Source organism: Lepisosteus oculatus, chromosome 2 (assembly GCF_040954835.1).
Source record: "Lepisosteus oculatus isolate fLepOcu1 chromosome 2, fLepOcu1.hap2, whole genome shotgun sequence".
NCBI classification, from domain to species: Eukaryota; Metazoa; Chordata; class Actinopteri; order Semionotiformes; family Lepisosteidae; genus Lepisosteus; species Lepisosteus oculatus.
In genome coordinates this window covers 29,601,328-29,619,057 of record NC_090697.1, presented here as the reverse complement: position 1 = coordinate 29,619,057, position 17,730 = coordinate 29,601,328, and the positions used below count along the sequence as shown (strand labels likewise).

The following is a 17,730-nucleotide window of genomic DNA, read 5'->3' as shown; positions in this document are numbered from 1 at the left end:
GAGGCCTGCTGTCTTTGTGAAGACCTGAGTGAAATACTGGTTTAGTTCATCAGCCATTTCCCTCTCCTTGTCTAGACGTTTCCCATTACTGTTGCAGATATATTTTATGTCATCCTCAACCGATTAAGTCTTAGAAGCTTTAATGCAAATGTGCTTATTGCCTAAATAATGTCAGTACTTACCTGTACTAATGTCTAAACACTGTCGACTGGAGTGAATCTCTGTTATTGTTCCACTGCTGTCCCAGTGACTGGAGTGCAGAGAGTGAAGAGCCAGGGTGTGTGAGAGTGTCTCCGGGGAAGGAGTGTGTGAGGAGAGCTGAGAGAGTGTGAAGAGTCACTCCTGTGGTGAGAGCTGTGCTCACTCCCCTCACTCCTCCTTCACACACTCTTCTCTGTTCCCTCCTTTCAGGGGAAGATCCCCATTCAGGGAAATGGCTCCTTGTGTCTGAGTACAGCAGCCACTGGAAACACAGCTGAGAGAAATGGGCCTCAGTCTGTCTCCTCCTCTCTTTCAGATTCTGTCAGTGGATACAGCCCTCTGAACAGTGGAAACGCAAAGCCATTTCATTCCTGCTGGATCTGTTTCTGCAAGGAGCAGAGTGGGAGACACAGACAGGAGAGAAGGTCTTGGAATTGTTATCGTCAGTGTGCAGCTACACTCACTTTCCTTTTGATGATTTTTACAATAAGGAGCTTCAGTGTGATTTCCTGCTGGATCTGTATTCCCGTGTGAAGGACTGTGAGTCTCCAACAGGCAGGAATGTTCTCCCAGCACTCCAGCCAGTTTTCCAGTCAGCTCCTGCAGTCTGGGTTATAGACCTCTCTGAGAGAAAAGCCTCCCTCTTCCTTGAAGTGCTGAAACTCCACACAGTCAGGAAACCAGTAGAGCTGAAGGGCTGGTCAGCTAAAAAGAGTGAAGTGAGGAGTTTCCTTCAGTGCCTGCACTATATTTCCCAGCTGAGGTAAGTGTGTGTGGACAGTCAGTCCTCTCTGTGTGTCTCTGCTGTGTTGCTCTGTGCTGTAAGGGAGCCTGTTCACTGGGAGACTGTAATGGGTGGTTAATGTTCAGACAGTTGAGTGTGAACAGTGACAGCAGACTGTGTTTTGTTTGTTTTTATGGTCAGTCCCTCAGTCCGTTAGTCCCTGCTGTGTTCTGTGTCAGGGCAGATTGTTCATGAGAATATAAGGGTTACAAATAACAGGAGGCTGCCTGGAACAGGTGGCGCATTTAGTTACTTGTATATCATTTATCTAATGATTTCATCAAGCCCTGTTTTCAAAGATTGTAGGGAGTCAGTTTGTCTGAATTAACACAGCTGGGGATTTTGTCACAGACCCTCACAGCCCTTTCTTTCCAGGTATCTGACAAAATACTACACACATAAACCAAGGGATCAGTACTTAACGCTGAACCCCAGAATCCCTGTCTGTGACACTCTGCCATGGGTACGCTCACTATAGAGTCTGAAATGTTCGCACGGAGAACAATAAACAGTGTCATACCTAAGCTCTCTTCATATAGGCCAGGGCAATGGACTCATTCTTCTGAACTGAAGAACTGAGGTGCCCCAATAGAGCAAGATTTATGGTTGGATCCCACCTCCGGCAAAACTGCTCCCACTTTTCAGAAGCAGTCTCTGATCACATGGCTCCACTTTCAGTTTAATTACAGTATCTCTGGCCTGTTCAGTAACTCAGCTGTAGGTTATGGAACAAGGACGCAGGTAAGTTGCTATGAACCTTCTGCTTCAGTCACCCCACTGGCTTCTCTGATTTCAACAAGAGTTGACAGACAACATCGATCACACTCAGCCTGTGTCTTTCCAGTTTCAGTCCTTTAATCTCCTGATTTTACTTTTAGTGTCTTCACTTATTTAGCTCTGTGAATTTGTTTAGACAGTGGTGACAGAGATTTTGTTATAAAAATTTACCTCTACCATTACCTGTACGTTTACCTCTACAATAAACAGATCACAATAATAATACTGTAAGAAGACAGATAATTTTATTTGCCAAGAGACAGACATTTGGTCTGAAGTTAGAAGTAATTGTTCTCTCCAAACACAAACGGTTTATACAAATGGTACATTGAACTTTACACACAAGACATATTCAGGTGCTCGCATATATAGTCATATTTTACAGTTATGAAATGCAAAAGAAACAAATTCCTCATCCAAGAAAATCTCCTCCCACTCCCCCCTCTCCAGGTTTCCTGCGGAGTCACCTCAGAATTGAAGCCTCACGGGTGGAGCTGGTAGAGGAGCTGTGTGATACAGACTTGACTGTGAGATACAGATCTGACTGTGAGATACAGATCTGACTGCGTGATAAAGTCTGGACTTACGATGAGGAACTGAATGTGCTGAATTTAGTCTGTTTTTATCCCCACGCCTCAGTCTGCACAGTGCGCTCCTCCACCTCGTTTATCCTTTTATTCATTCTGCTCAATTCTTCAGGAAAATCTTATTGATCTGAAGTCTGTCAGTTCAGTGAAGATGTTTTCGACTGAAAACTGACTGAACTCGCGGTCTGGCGCCTTGCAGACTGTTGAGCTGGGGGAGAACTACTTCAGTCTCCCTGTTCCTCTTCAGTTTCATTTCTCACTTAGCTTTGGGTGTTTCTACTTCCTTTGCCTTGTTCTTCCATTATTACCCAACACTTAGTCTCTGTTTTAAATTGTATTATGTGTATTAGCGAGAGAAGCAGCCATTGCTGCTGGTGATGTCACTGGAAGCCCCCAGGGAAATTTTTTAGTTTCTTGATTCTCTGCGACTGTAAGAATAACGAAAATCCTAATAAGGAGTTGTTTTTTTCTGCCCAACCTTTACTGAAAAGTAATGGTTCGTTTTAGGGATTAGGAAATCTATGTTAAAAGTAGGAAGTTTGTCTGTCACTGTGTATAAAAAACGCTGAGCAACGTCTTTTGGAGAGACTAGCTTTTGCAAGCTGCTCTCCCGTGTGCACGCGAAATAAACAGCTCTTCTTTCACCAACATCCGCACTCTGACATTTTAGTGTTTCTGCAGCTCCATACATTGATCTCAAACATGGTTTGGTAGGGTAAACGCACTCATGTAATGTTCTTACACTTCTTGTGACAAGCTCTCAGGATGCCTGTCAGTGCCTAATTTTAACTCTCAGATTGGTTGGACTCTACTGACATGGTTTTCTGGAAAGCTCTTGATGACAGTTTGGTTCACCCATGCAGATTACAAGACTTGATTTACATTTCCTCAAAAATAAGCGTAAATTAAATAAATACATTTGTCCCTATAGTTTCTTTATTGCTAAAGATCTGGAGATTATCAGAACAACTGACCAGCTGAGCTCTTAAACAGCATACCTTGTCCCCTGTCTTCGATAATTATGCCTTACTCACTGATAATCAACCTGTTTCATTTCCTGCATGGGAGATTAGAGCCCTGCACGCTTCATCTGATATCACTGAACACAGCGAAAAGAATGAATATCCATAAGGATTAGTATAATTGGCTTCAGATACCGTATATTTCCAAAGTATAGTTCGGACAGAGGTGTATATGCTATATATAGCATTCCTCTCTCTCCAGGTGACTTTACCCCTTTCTCCTCTTTTCCCCTTTTCCTGTTTTTTACCACATGGAAAGGGTGAGAGACCCCAGCTCTTTCTCTTTCTCCCTGTTCTCTGAAGGAGAGCAGCTCCCTCCTGGATTAGCTTTCCCAGGGGCAGTGAAAGCTTCCCTGTGTGTCTCCTTACTTCTGTCTCCCCACACTGGTACAGAGACCTTGCCTCTACGGTACACTTAAAGTGCCCATTAAAACAGTAAATAGAAAGTGTCACCAACTCCTTTCGATCCAACATAGTCATTCTCTGCTTCAGAACAGGTTTTTCTCCGCACACTGAGCACGCATTTCAAGTTAAAGATCGAACCTTTGGGCAGAATTCTGTCTATATGTATTCGGCGCTTCAGGAAAAGGTTAAAGACCCAAAACCCAGACAACAGACAACACCTTTTTTACTCCCCTCCCGTGCGGGGGTCCATTTGTGGAGGTGGGTGTGTCCCTAAATTGGCTCTCTCTGTGGATGGGTTGAAGAGAGCCGTCTGGTTTTAAAATGCTGTTACAGAACGTCCGGAGAGAGAGGTAGGAGAGAGGTGTGGAATAAACTACGGCGAATTTTGGTGAGCCTGATGTTGGTTTGTAGTTTTTGGTAAACGCGAGATCTGTCGGGTTTGTTTATTTGGCTGTGGTGTTGGATTGGGATTGTTGTGGCTCTTGTGTTTTTTTAGTTTTCTGTTACAGCTCAGTTTAGTGTAAGAAGTTAGCTTGTGGAAGACGTTTCTTTGGCTTTGCCACCCCCTTTCTAGGGAGACGGGTTTAGAGGGTTGTAGGAAAGTGTGTTTTTTTTTGTTTTTATATTTCCATCCGTTTAATCCCTGGCTCTTGTGTTAGTCCCCATTCGCCCCTAAACTGAGCCATATTGGGGACATAACAGTGGGTCTCCATATCCACCCTGGTTGGTTGGTCATCTTTTGGATGACTGACAACACAACCTGTGTGTAGAAGACCGTCGTCAGACAGAGGCACCAGGGGCAGACATCCGTCATGGGGAGTGCTGGAACTGTTGGTGTCGCTGTTCTGAGTAAGAGCCCTCTCAAGAAACTGGTGCAGCAGTTTCTCTCTTTTTCCCTGATCTGTGTGCAGTGGGGCTGCTGGTGCAGAATGGTGCTGTGTGTCTCCAGGTGGGGCTGCTGGTACAGAATGGTGCCGTGTGTCTCCAGTGGGGCTGCTGGTACAGAATGGTGCTGTGTGTCTCCAGTGGGGCTGCTGGTACAGAATGGTGCCGTGTGTCTCCAGTGGGGCTGCTGGTACAGAATGGTGCTGTGTGTCTCCAGGTGGGGCTGCTGGTGCAGAATGGTGCTGTGTGTCTCCAGGTGGGGCTGCTGGTGCAGAATGGTGCTGTGTGTCTCCAGTGGGGCTGCTGGTGCAGAATGGTGCTGTGTGTCTCCAGTGGGGCTGCTGGTGCAGAATGGTGCTGTGTGTCTCCAGGTGGGACTGGGCTGCAGTAATAGTTGAAGTTGTTGATTGAGGTATAAATAAATGAACAATTTTATCTTGTTCCTTGCTTTGTTTAGTTTGTTTTATCTTTGTGTAGCTCTAACCTGCACGGGTGATTATGATATGATTATGATAAACAGACCTGACGATAAACAGCTGCGATCCTAAAGGGCATTAAGAGAGGACTGAAGATGTAGAGGAGGGAGACACAGAGACTGTAGGAAGAGTGTCTGATGGGCTAACCGCTAAGAGTAGCAGGAATATAATTGTTATGTTTTTAGTTTCTTATTTTTCTACTGTGTAATAAGTCTGTCTGAAGAGGTGTATTTCTTAACCCTTTCTGTGGGTCTCTAAACCAGGTCTGGTGCATCTGGAAACACCAGGTTGGTTTGATGTCATTCAAGCTTCCAGCTGTTTTACAAACACAGAATGTCTGGACAAGTTTTCTCTGTTTTTTTGTGTTGTAAAGACAGACAGTGTCCTGCTTATGGTCTTCACTGGATATTGTGGTACAATATCTTAGTCTTGTTGTGCAGTGAGTTGCTCTGTTGAAATGAATATGATCTGAATATGTCAGTCAGTAACACTCCTGTTGTGACAGTTTTACCCATACAAATTGTGACCCACAGCTCCCTCCAGGCTCCTGTTCCTCACCTCTGTCTTCTGTTGTGTCTGTCTGTCCTGATCAGAGCTGTGAGCTGTCGTCCCTGTCTTGTGTGTGCTCTGGAGAATCCCCTCGAAACGAGGCACAAGAGTCCACACCTTCATTCCCATCACATGTGTTCTAACAGGAGTCTCTGTGACAGACTGTGCTTCAATACCTCATTCCTTTTCTCCACAGGTTCTCTCTCCCAGACGGCGAGCAGGAGCCCAGTGAGGAGTTTAATCACAGAGTCTCTTCATTCCTGCTGCGTCTGGGACAGCAAATACAGCACTTCAGTGATCTAGGAGATAAAAGCAATTTCCTGCTGGATCTGTATTCCCGTGTGAAGGACTATGAGTCTCAAACAGGCAGGAATGTTCTCCCAGCACTCCAGCCAGTTTTCCAGTCAGCTCCAGCAGTCTGGGCTATAGACCTCTCTGAGAGAAAGGCCTCCCTCTTCCTTGAAGTGCTGAAACTCCACACAGTCAGGAAACCAGTAGAGCTGAAGGGCTGGTCAGCTGAAAAGAGTGAAGTGAGGAGTTTCCTTCAGTGCCTGCCCTATATTTCCCAGCTGAGGTAAGTGTGTGTGTACAGTCAGTCCTCTCTCAGTGTGTCTCTGCTGTGTTGCTCTGTGCTGTAAGGGAGCCTGTTCACTGGGAGACTGTAATGGGTGGTTAATTCAGTCGTTCTTTGTTTTACATTTTTAATTCATTTTTAACAAAGTTCAACCACCAACCATCATTAAACAATAAGAGAACAAAACAAGTAAAAGAGCAACCCTGAAAGGAGATAGTTTACAATATCATAAAGATACAGATACAGGTAATTTACCAGTATTCAATTTCCTTCTAGCTCTCTAGTCACATCTGTCCCATCTCCTCTCCCAATCCAGACATCCTCCTCATCCAGCATAACTCCTCTCCTCTCTCTGTCTGTGGAACACCTGAAGGAATTCCACTTTAGTACGCTTTGACCCTTCAGGAACGATTCTGTTGCAGTATCTCCACTGGCAAATACTCTGCAAGAGGTGACCAAAATTTAAGGAAATATCTTTAGTCTTAATCCAGTTGATGAAAATACATTTCCTATCTAAAAGTAATTTACCCCGAAGCTGAAAGTGCAAAGTGTGATGGGAGTTGTGTTACCATTTTAGAAGGTAAACCCAAGAATCAAGCTCAGGGTCATTTTGTACTTAACATGACAAATACCACTCATTTCCTGGAGAATAAAGCGCTAGAACTGTGAAATTAACATGCAGTCCCTAAAGTAATGGAAATACGTTGCTGGATAGCCACAACATTTAACACTTAATGGTGAAGTGGCATCAGTTTTTCTGTTTTTAAAGTGTTATTGTATAGTGTGTGAAAATTGATCTGACAGAATTCACAGCCTCAAGCCAGTCATCCTTCACTGAGATCCCTTTCCCATTTCTGAGTGAGCTCAGCTGTGGCAAGTGAGTATAGCACGGAATAGAGGAAGAAACAAAATGTCAGACTTGTCCCTAAAGAACTTTTCTACATCGCTGTAAGGAGAAATATCAAAGGATGAAGGCATCTTCGTAGTGATGAAGTGTAGCACTTGCAGAAACCCCCAAAAGTTATCTGGCGGAAGATTCAATTGCAATTGTAGTTGGTGGAAGGACATTCAGGTGCCGTTCTTCAATAATCCCCAGTCTTCTTCTGGATCTTTATCTTTACAACCCTCAGACAACCCCCATGAGTAATCCAGACTTGCCAGCTGAGTGGCCTGTGGTGCGAGTGAGGCCAGGCAGCCTGTAGTTCTGCCCTGTCGATTTTTATAATGGCAGGTTTCATTTCCAAGCCCAGCAGGGAGGGCAGGCCCGATTAAAAAAACTGGACAGGCTGCCACCCCTCTACTCCTTTAAGACCACTAATCAGTATATTATTTCTTTGACTGCCGTTTTCAAGATCCTCTATGCCAGTGGTTCTCAACCTGCGGCCCCCAGTGTCCGACCCCTTTTTAATAAGTTACATTTGTTTGCAGTTGATTCCTTTGAAAAAAAAAAAATAGGTAGAACTTGCAGCCCCACTAAGAGTATGTTTTAGTCATGTAAAACCGTTTCTGAATAGAATAGCTGGTGATAAGATTAATTTTCATTAATCTTTAATTTCATGAAAGTGCTGCACTTAGGCTTTAACACGCGTCACTAGAACACACTTTCATATTGCCTTCACCGTCGTGCCCCTCGTACGTCTGAGTGCAAAGACTAGCCCGCTCACAGCAGGGTTGCCTAGCCTAGTAGTCTGCTAGTTCGTATGAAAAAGAAAGAAAAATGGATGAGTTTGTTGTAAGGGCTGTTAAGAAGCTCTTCCCTTAGTCTCAGTGCCAGAGACGTTTATGAGTTGTGTTCTGCGTAAATCAAGAGTGCAACTGACTAACTAAAAATTAGAATATTACTTGGTTGAAGTGGGGGCTCTGCAAAAATGATCCGCTAGGGTAAAGAGCATCTTGTGACCCTCTCGCAGTGTGTCTTATTTATACTGCAGTTTGATCATCTCACTGAAAAACGTTGTGGGTTGGGTATACACACAGTATAATATACATATTTCTTATGTAAACAGCTTTTTCCAGAACATGTCATTTTACATTGTAACTGTGTACCTTCACAATACAAGTCATTATAACTGATTGACTTTAAAATGAGCTTCCCCAAAGTGTTTACTTTCCAGCTCTATTAAATGTACATGACACTTCCCTGTCTCTTGTATTACTGTATCTCAATATCATGAATTGTTAAACCCTTGAATATACTGGATATATACAGGTGGTATTTACAGGTGATGCAGCAGTTTCTGTTTCAGGGGAAGGTTTCTGGTGTGGATGATTACTGTAAGCAGTTGAAGGAGCTGGAACAAGAAGGGTGTGCAGATTAGGTGGTCAGCAGTATGAGATGATGGTGACAGTCAGGGAGGAGGGTACCAGTGGAGGGGTCATCCTGTAAGGTGGGCAAGTTGTCATTTATCAAACTTGACATTTGTCAAGTGTTTGCTCTCCAGCTCTGTGAAAAACCATACATACAGTTTTATGCAAAGGTTTGGGCACCCCTGGCCAAATTACGTTTTGTTGATTTTCTAAGTGAAAAGAAGTTAACACAACCTCTGCAGCGAACACACTTAAACATTTCTGCAAATATAAACGCACAGTTACTATTTATTTGCTAAATTTAACAGATTGTCATCACTTGACTTAGATTAAGACCTAACAAATCAATTAAGTTCTGAGACCTTACAAAAAAATAACACTAGTGGATCAACTGGAAGGGTGACAAAACTTTTGTACATGCCACATTCAATGTTTTATTTTTTTCAATCTGTTAAATTCAGCAAATAAATAGTAACTGTGCATTAACATTTGCAGAAATATGTCAAGTTTAAGTTTGTTCGCTGCAGAAGTTGTTAACTTCTTTTCACTTAGAAAATCAACAAAACATGTAATTTGGCCAAGGGTGCCCAATCTTTTGCAAACAACTGTACCACTTCCCTTTCTCCTTAGTGTGACTAATGATCTAAGTGTTGTGAAAATGTTCAAACTGATATGCTCTCTTCAGCAGGATCCCTGGCCGTGGTCACACAAGTTTGCTCTAGGAGTCCTGTTAGACAGTGAGACTCAGTGTTTCTCCCTCCCGGTGTGCTCTGCAGTCTGGCCTGGTCCAGCTCCTCACACACAAGCCTGTCTCACACAGAAGAGTCAGAGAAACAGCAGTGAGGCCCTCAGAGGAAGAGTGCGGTTCACGATATTCACTGTGTGTTTTAATCCAGACGGACGACACAGATAGGGTTGCGTTGAGTGTGTTTAGTCCCTGTGATGTGAGCTGAACCTGCTGATAAACAAGCTTATGTGTTAGTGTTTCCTGTGTTCTCCAGAATATTACAACCCAGGGATGCCCAACCAGTTGATCGCGGAGTGCTTGCCAGTCAATCGATTGCAAGAATGTTTGGCAAAAAATAAATGGGCTATTTGACTGTTTACTTTTTTCGATAGCCTAAAAATTCATTCAGATTTGTGCATGTAATGTCATACATTTTACTGCCCTTGTGTGTGTTTAACCCTGATCGAATGGGTTGTAAAAGTCTCTTCCCTGAGTGCTGGCTGACACTGGAAAAAAGGCTGCAGGAGCTCCGTAAATAAAGAGTGTTGTGGGCGCTGCCCAAGAACGTTCTCTTGGCTATTGCGGCACGAACCCCACATTCACTCTGTGCATAGTGGAGCAAAACAGACTGGCTGTGACAAATTCGCCAACAGTTTGATAAGTTTGATTGCTTTTTTGATAGTTGTAGTGTTTGAGCGAAAATAATGAAGCAAAGAGACTGAAAACTTACCGTTACCACAAGGAATGGGAGCATGATTATTTGTTGTACTTTCACATTCAAATCTGCAATGCTAGCGTCTACGTGAAAAAGGGAAATATAGAACAACACTTCAAAACTGCACACAAAACGTATGATGTGGACTTTCCCGCTAAACGTGAGTTACGGAAAAGAAAAGTAGAAACATTTAAATCTCAACTAGCAGCAGTTGGCAAATGTCATTCAGGGATCAAGAAGTAATAAAAAAAAAGTGGCCAACATTTTTGGCCAGGTTCAGACAGCTGTTGCCTGAAATTATAATAATAATAATAATAATTGCTTACACTTATATAGCGCTTTTTCTGGACACTCCACTCAAAGCGCTTTACAGGTAATGGGGTCTCCCCTCCACCACCACCAATGAATTATAGAGTTTCTCAAGTCGTCTAAAGATGGTGAGGATGACCAGTGGCTTCTGGATTTAGCATTCTTTACAGACTTGACTGAACTGCTGAATGAGCTGAATGTTGAGCTGCAAGGACAAAATAAAAGTGACATCGACATGATCAGCAGTGTCAACACGTTAAAAAAAATGACAAGTGTTCTCAAGTACAGTGCCTTGCGAAAGTATTCGGCCCCCTTGAACTTTTCAACCTTTTGCCACATTTCAGGCTTCAAACATAAAGATATAAATTTTTTATTTTATGTGAAGAATCACCAACAAGTGGGACACAATTGTGAAGTGGAACGAAATCTATTGGATTTTTGAAACTTTTTTAACTAATAAAAAAATGAAAAGTGGGGCGTGCAAAATTATTCGGCCCCCTTGCGTTAATACTTTGTAGAGCTGCTGCGATTACAGCTGCAAGTCGCTTAGGGTATGTCTCTATCAGTTTTGCACATCGAGAGACTGAAATTCTTGCCCATTCTTCCTTGCAAAACAGCTCGAGCTCAGTGAGGTTGGATGGAGAGCGTTTGTGAACAGCAGTTTTCAGCTCTTTCCACAGATTCTCGATTGGATTCAGGTCTGGACTTTGACTTGGCCATTCAAACACCTGGATACGTTTATTTGTGAACCATTCCTTTGTAGATTTTGCTGTATGTTTGGGATCATTGTCTTGTTGGAAGATAAATCTCCGTCCCAGTTTCAGGTCTTTTGCAGACTCCAACAGGTTTTCATCCAGAATGGTCCTGTATTTGGCTGCATCCATCTTCCCCTCAATTTTAACCATCTTCCCTGTCCCTGCTGAAGAAAAGCAGGCCCAAACCATGATGCTGCCACCACCATGTTTGACAGTGGGGATGGTGTGTTGAGGGTGATGAGCTGTGTTGCTTTTACGCCAAACATATCGTTTTGCATTGTGGCCAAAAAGTTTGATTTTGGTTTCATCTGACCAGAGCACCTTCTTCCACATGTTTGGGGTGTCTCCCAGGTGGCTTGTGGCAAACTTTAGACGAGACTTTTTATGGATATCTTTGAGAAATGGCTTTCTTCTTGCCACTCTTCCATAAAGGCCAGATTTGTGCAGTGTAAGACTGATTGTTGTCCTATGGACAGACTCTCCCACCTCAGCTGTAGTTCTCTGCAGTTCATCCAGAGTGATCATGGGCCTCTTGGCTGCATCTCTGATCAGTCTTCTCCTTGTCTGAGCTGAAAGTTTAGAGGGACGGCCAGGTCTTGGTAGATTTGCAGTGGTCTGATACTCCTTCCATTTCAAGATGATCGCTTGCACAGTGCTCCTTGGGATGTTTGAAGCTTGGGAAATCTTTTTGTATCCAAATCCAGCTTTAAACTTCTCCACAACAGTATTACGGACCTGCCTGGTGTGTTCCTTGGTCTTCATGATGCTCTCTGCGCTTTCAACAGAACCTTGAGACTATCACAGAGCAGGTGCATTTATACAGAGACTTGATTACACACAGGTGGATTCTATTTATCACCATCAGTCATTTAGGACAACATTGGATCATTCAGAGATCCTCGCTGAACTTCTGGAGTGAGTTTGCTGCACTGAAAGTAAAGGGGCCGAATAATTTTGCACGCCCCACTTTTCATTTTTTTATTAGTTAAAAAAGTTTCAAAAATCCAATAGATTTCGTTCCACTTCACAATTGTGTCCCACTTGTTGGTGATTCTTCACATAAAATAAAAAATTTATATCTTTGTTTGAAGCCTGAAATGTGGCAAAAGGTTGAAAAGTTCAAGGGGCCCGAATACTTTCGCAAGGCACTGTAAGCTTCTCAGTGCCGATGCTCACATTGAGATAGGATATTCTTTTTTCTAAAATGGGGAACATTATTTGTTCACTGTAGCATGAGTCACTTGCTTTTATTTGCTGTCATTGTAGTGATGGGTATCATTATTGTACTGATGTGCCCACCGTCTGTTTTTCCTATATCAGAGCTTCAAATTCACACTGGTAGATCGCACTGGACTGGCAAATGTGCCCAAACGTACATTTTTTACATTAAAAAAGTTTGGGCACCCCTTTTAAAACCCTTCTGCTCCCAGCTACTGGTGTTGTCCCAGCAGTTAACTCAGGTCCTAGTAGGGCTGGGCGATATATCGAAAATGTATCGATACCTACGTTAAGAATCTCTTTCCGACCTTATTTTGCTTATGTCGGTATGTTTGATAAAAGCTTTCCCCACTGTGAGCTTTCATGAGCGGTCCCCTTAAAAAACTACAACACCGGGTAGTCATATCCAGTCACATGCTTCTGCCTCGACCACCCTTCGCTCTTCATTCAAAACACAGAGAAGCGTGCCGGGCGTGAGACAACACGAGCGCTCATGCTGAACCCAGGCAGGCAGGGAAGACTCAAGTACAAATGAAGACGAGCTGGTATCTAAAAAGATGCCGTGTCGATCGTTTGGTCATATTTTGGCTTCAGCAAACAGCAAACTGAACAAAGAGAAGTCAGATGTAAACTATGTTGGAATACCGTTTCTGTGCCCAAACGTCACACGAGCAACTTGTTTCATCGCTTGAAACACAACCATGTCGTGGAATACGAAGAGTGTGTGGCCAAAAAAAAGAGAGGCTGACAAGCGCACTCATGGCCCAAGTGATTCCCCCAAACAGCTGTCTCTAACACAAGCATTTACTAATGCCACTCAATATGCAAAAGATTCACGCAGATGAAACTAGATAATTAACGCCATTACATACTACACAGCGAAGGACATGGTCCCCATAGCTACAGTGGAAAATAGTGGTTTCAAAAGACTTGTTCAAGCCCTTGACAAGAGATACACTGTGCCCTAGAGAAAATATTTTTCTCAAACTAGTGCCTGACATTTACTAAGTTTAATAGTTCGCATATTTAAAACGTGATCTTTCAGCATATCATGTTATCATATAATTTCAAGGGTTTCAAAAAAATTGTTATTGAGGTAAATGTGGGAAATTATTGCGATATTGATGTCAGGTCATATCGCCCAACCCTAGGTCCTAGTGTGAGAGAACGTAGGGCAGGGTTAGAGAGGGAATATGACAAGACTTGATCAGGAGTTTTGAGAAGTCTCTACACTGTCTGCTGAAGCTTGTAGTTTCCTCTGCCCTGTTCCAATGAGATCAGGTTTTAGGGGTTTTTATAAAACTGGGGCACTGATGAGCTGGGCTCCTGTGTGATGAGGCTCAGCTGTGGATGATTAGCTCACTGCTCATGGTATAACAGGGTGTAGAATCCTTTGTGTTGTTGCTATGGAAGAAATGTTAGCGAGCAAAGGAAAGCTCAAAGTATTTGGCTGATCTTGGTGTAAAGTGGAAGCTACATTCTGTGCTGCTGATAGTCCTGAAAGATCCCATCTTGTGGTGACATGACACCATGAACTGTTACGATAGACATTTACACACGATGTCCTCCACACATTCAGCTCCAGCATCAGGTCTGGGGTTACTGTAAAGAAGAGTTGGAGTTAATGGGTAGTGGAGGGATAGAGTAGAGGAAGGTGAAGACTCAATACCACTCTTTACACCCTCTCCTCTCACTGTGTTTTCAAAGCTCATAGTGGTGGATATGAACAATCCACAATGTGTCAAGAGTAACGATGTTGAGATTAACCGGTTTCACTATTATCTAAGATTAAAAACGTCACGGTTTCCAAACCGTGAGAATTTAAGAAGCTAAAGTAAAGTTCCATGTTGCCCTGAAAAATTCCTGTCAGTGCGGTGTGCCTGGCTCAGCTCAGCTGGCTAGTCCAACAACACCTTAGTTAGCCTTCAGAGAGCAGATGTGCTGTGAAAATGACAGAGGGATATAACATCTCAGCTTTATATCCACCAAAAACGCACCTTAAATCGGCAGTCTGGGAGCATTCTTGGATATCTATAAAATGATCAGGGGGTAGTAGAAGACGACAGATATCCAATTTGCAAAATGTGCCAAAAAAAGTGGCGATGAAAAGTGCAAACGCATCTAATCTGCTTTAGCGTCCCTGTGATCACCATCCATCCCTTTATACACAAGTCAAGGTAAAAGAATAAACTTGCTAACGTTACATTAAGTTGGGGCTCGCCCTGGCTGGAGCAGTTCACAGTGGAGCAGTCCTCTGTGCGTGTTTAACGTTACTTTCGTTTTCATTCGAGTTGATTTTGCGGTGATGCCTCTGTCACTTATAAACACTTTTCCTATAATTGGTGCTCGCCACCAGTCCATCCACTGGCCCTGGCGTTAAAGTAAATACACAAATATATTTTACTGACAACGAGTGACGAAGTTCAAAGTGAGGAGAGGGACGGGCTGAGACGGACCTCTGAATATTTCCATTTGCCCTCTATAAATTATTTCTGTATATTTTTATATTTTAAATATTTTATTTATTTTTATGTATTCAAAAGGTAGTTACTGTATTATTTTGGTTTCTAAAGGGAGCTACAGTGAATTCTTAAATGTACCTACTTTTCATATTTATGTTTTTAATATAAAGTAGGCTTACTGTGCATGTTTTATTTGCAGGACCAAAAGAATGTTCCCTCCTTTCAGGGGAAGATCCCCATTCAGGGAAATGGCTCCTTGTGTCTGAGAGTTCCTGCACAGCAGCCACTGGAAACACAGCTGAGAGAAATGGGCCTCAGTCTGTCTCCCCCTCTCTTTCAGGTTCTCTAAGAGGATACAGGACTCTGAGGAGCAGAAACACAAAGCCATTTCATTCCTGCTGGATCTGTTTCTGCAAGGAGCAGAGTGGGAGACACAGACAGGAGAGAAGGTCTTGGAATTGTTATCATCAGTGTGCAGCTACACTGACTTTCCTTTCAATATTCCTTACAATAATGAGCCTCAGTGTGATTTCCTGCTGGATCTGTATTCCTGTGTGAAGGAGTCTCGAACAGGCAGGAATTTTCTCCCAGCACTCCAGCCAGTTTTCCAGTCAGCTCCTGCAGTCTGGGCTATAGACCTCTCCAAGAGAAAGGCCTCCCTCTTCCTTGAAGTGCTGAAACTCCACACAGTCAGGAAACCAGTAGAGCTGGAGGGCTGGTCAGCTGAAGAGAGTGAAGTGAGGAGTTTCCTTCAGTGCCTGCCCTATATTTCCCAGCTGAGGTAAGTGGGTGTGTACAGTCAGTCCCTTAATATTGTATCGGGTCTCCTAACAGTCTTCTCTGTTCAAGACTAAAGAGACTCAGTTCCTCCAGTCTGACAGTGTAGGACATTATATTCATAATTTTGTGATCAATAAACTAGTCTTGGAACTGTATCATTGTTGATAGAACAAATCTTGATTTTAATTTTACAGTAAATTTGTATTCTAACATACTGTTTGACTTTTTATTTCTTAACTTGGAAGTAAGAGGCCCCTGGTGTGACAGTCCCACCCTTAGTTTACATTTGTTATCAACATGACCCTGTGATATTTTAGTTTATTTGCATATTAACTAAAGTCTGCTTTGCCCAGTTGATCAGTGAGAGATCTGTGAGTCCAGCTGTATTTTCTAAGGTCCCTCAGTCTGTGTGTTTGTCCTGGGAGAGACCCTGTGCTGGAATACAGCCCTGTCCCTGATCCACAGTGGGATTGTGTTCCTAAAGCTCCAGTGTCCCAGCGACTGGAGTGCAGAGAGTGAAGAGCCAGGGTGTGTGAGAGTGTCTCTGGAGAAGGAGTGTGTGAGGAGAGCTGAGGGAGAGTGTGAAGAGTCACTCCTGTGGTGAGAGCTGTGCTCACTCCCCTCACTCCTCCTTCACACACTCTTCTCTGTTCCCTCTTTTCAGGGGAAGATCCCCATTCAGGGAAATGCCTTCTTGTGTCTGAGAGTTCCTGCACAGCAGGCACTGGGAACACAGCTGAGAGAAATGGGCCTCAGTCTGTCTCCTCCTCTCTTTCAGGTTCTCTAAGAGGATACAGGTCTCTGAGGAGCAGAAACACAAAGCCATTTCATTCCTGCTGGATCTGTGTCTGCAAGGAGCAGAGTGGGAGACACAGACAGGAGAGAAGGTCTTGGAATTGTTATCATCAGTGTGCAGCTACACTGACTTTCCTTTCAATATTCTTTACAATAATGAGCCTCAGTGTGATTTCCTGCTGGATCTGTATTCCTGTGTGAAGGACTATGAGTCTCCAACAGGCAGGAATGTTCTCCCAGCACTCCAGCCAGTTTTCCAGTCAGCTCCTGCAGTCTGGGTTATAGACCTCTCTGAGAGAAAGGCCTCCCTCTTCCTTGAAGTGCTGAAACTCCACACAGTCAGGAAACCAGTAGAGCTGAAGGGCTGGTCAGCTGAAGAGAGTGAAGTGAGGAGTTTCCTTCAGTGCCTGCCCTATATTTCCCAGCTGAGGTAAGTGGGTGTGTACAGTCAGTCCCTTAATATTGTATCGGGTCTCCTAACAGTCTTTTCTGTTCAAGACTAAAGAGACTCAGTTCCTCCAGTCTGACAGTGTAGGACATTATATTCATAATTTTGTGATCAATAAACTAGTCTTGGAACTGTATCATTGTTGATAGAACAAATCTTGATTTTAATTTTACAGTAAATTTGTATTCTAACATACTGTTTGACTTTTTATTTCTTAACTTGGAAGTAAGAGGCCCCTGGTGTGACAGTCCCACCCTTAGTTTACATTTGTTATCAACATGACCCTGTGATATTTTAGTTTATTTGCATATTAACTAAAGTCTGCTTTGCCCAGTTGATCAGTGAGAGATCTGTGAGTTCAGCTGTATTTTCTAAGGTCCCTCAGTCTGTGTGTTTGTCCTGAGAGAGACCCTGTGCTGGAATACAGCCCTGTCCCTGATCCACAGTGGGATTGTGTTCCTAAAGCTCCAGTGTCCCAGCGACTGGAGTGCAGAGAGTGAAGAGCCAGGGTGTGTGGTACAGAGCGGAGCTCAGTCACTCCATACAATTAGTAAAGAAAGAAGAGTCACGAGTTTGGCTTAAAATCAAAAGAAATACCATCTGTACAGAAAACGAGGTTTTCCTGTGTGCTGTCTACATCCCGCCCTCAGAATCCCCCTACTACAGTGAGGGAATTCTCCCCAGTCTCCACACGGAGATCGGTCACTTCCAGGGCCAGGGAAACGTGCTGCTCTGTGGTGACCTCAACGCACGAACAGGCACACTGGCAGACTTCACCAGCACACAGGGAAATACTCACATATTCGGACAATCCCCTCTGTACCACACACCGGTCACCTCACACAGGTGCAGCCATGACACCACAGTCAACAGCACCGGGCGCGAGCTGCTGCAGCTCTGTCAAGGGCTGGGCCTGTACATCGTCAACGGCAGGACTAGAGGGGACTCTCTAGG

At 43.6% G+C, this 17,730-nt stretch overlaps 1 protein-coding gene across 4 annotated transcripts in view; it reads left to right on the top strand.

Moving 5' to 3' along the window:
* Positions 1–17,730, top strand: part of LOC138245180 (uncharacterized) — a 106,129-nt gene that overhangs the window by 42,901 nt on the left and 45,498 nt on the right. For 2 of the 4 annotated variants that reach the window (XM_069199160.1, XM_069199161.1), the window contains 4 exons: positions 518–964; positions 5,883–6,260; positions 15,094–15,534; positions 16,312–16,758. In XM_069199160.1, the coding sequence (XP_069055261.1) occupies positions 518–964; positions 5,883–6,260; positions 15,094–15,534; positions 16,312–16,758 (1,713 nt within the window). The remainder of the gene's footprint in view (positions 1–517; positions 965–5,882; positions 6,261–15,093; positions 15,535–16,311; positions 16,759–17,730) is intronic. The other 2 variants (XM_069199163.1, XM_069199162.1) reach the window with 1 other exon arrangement.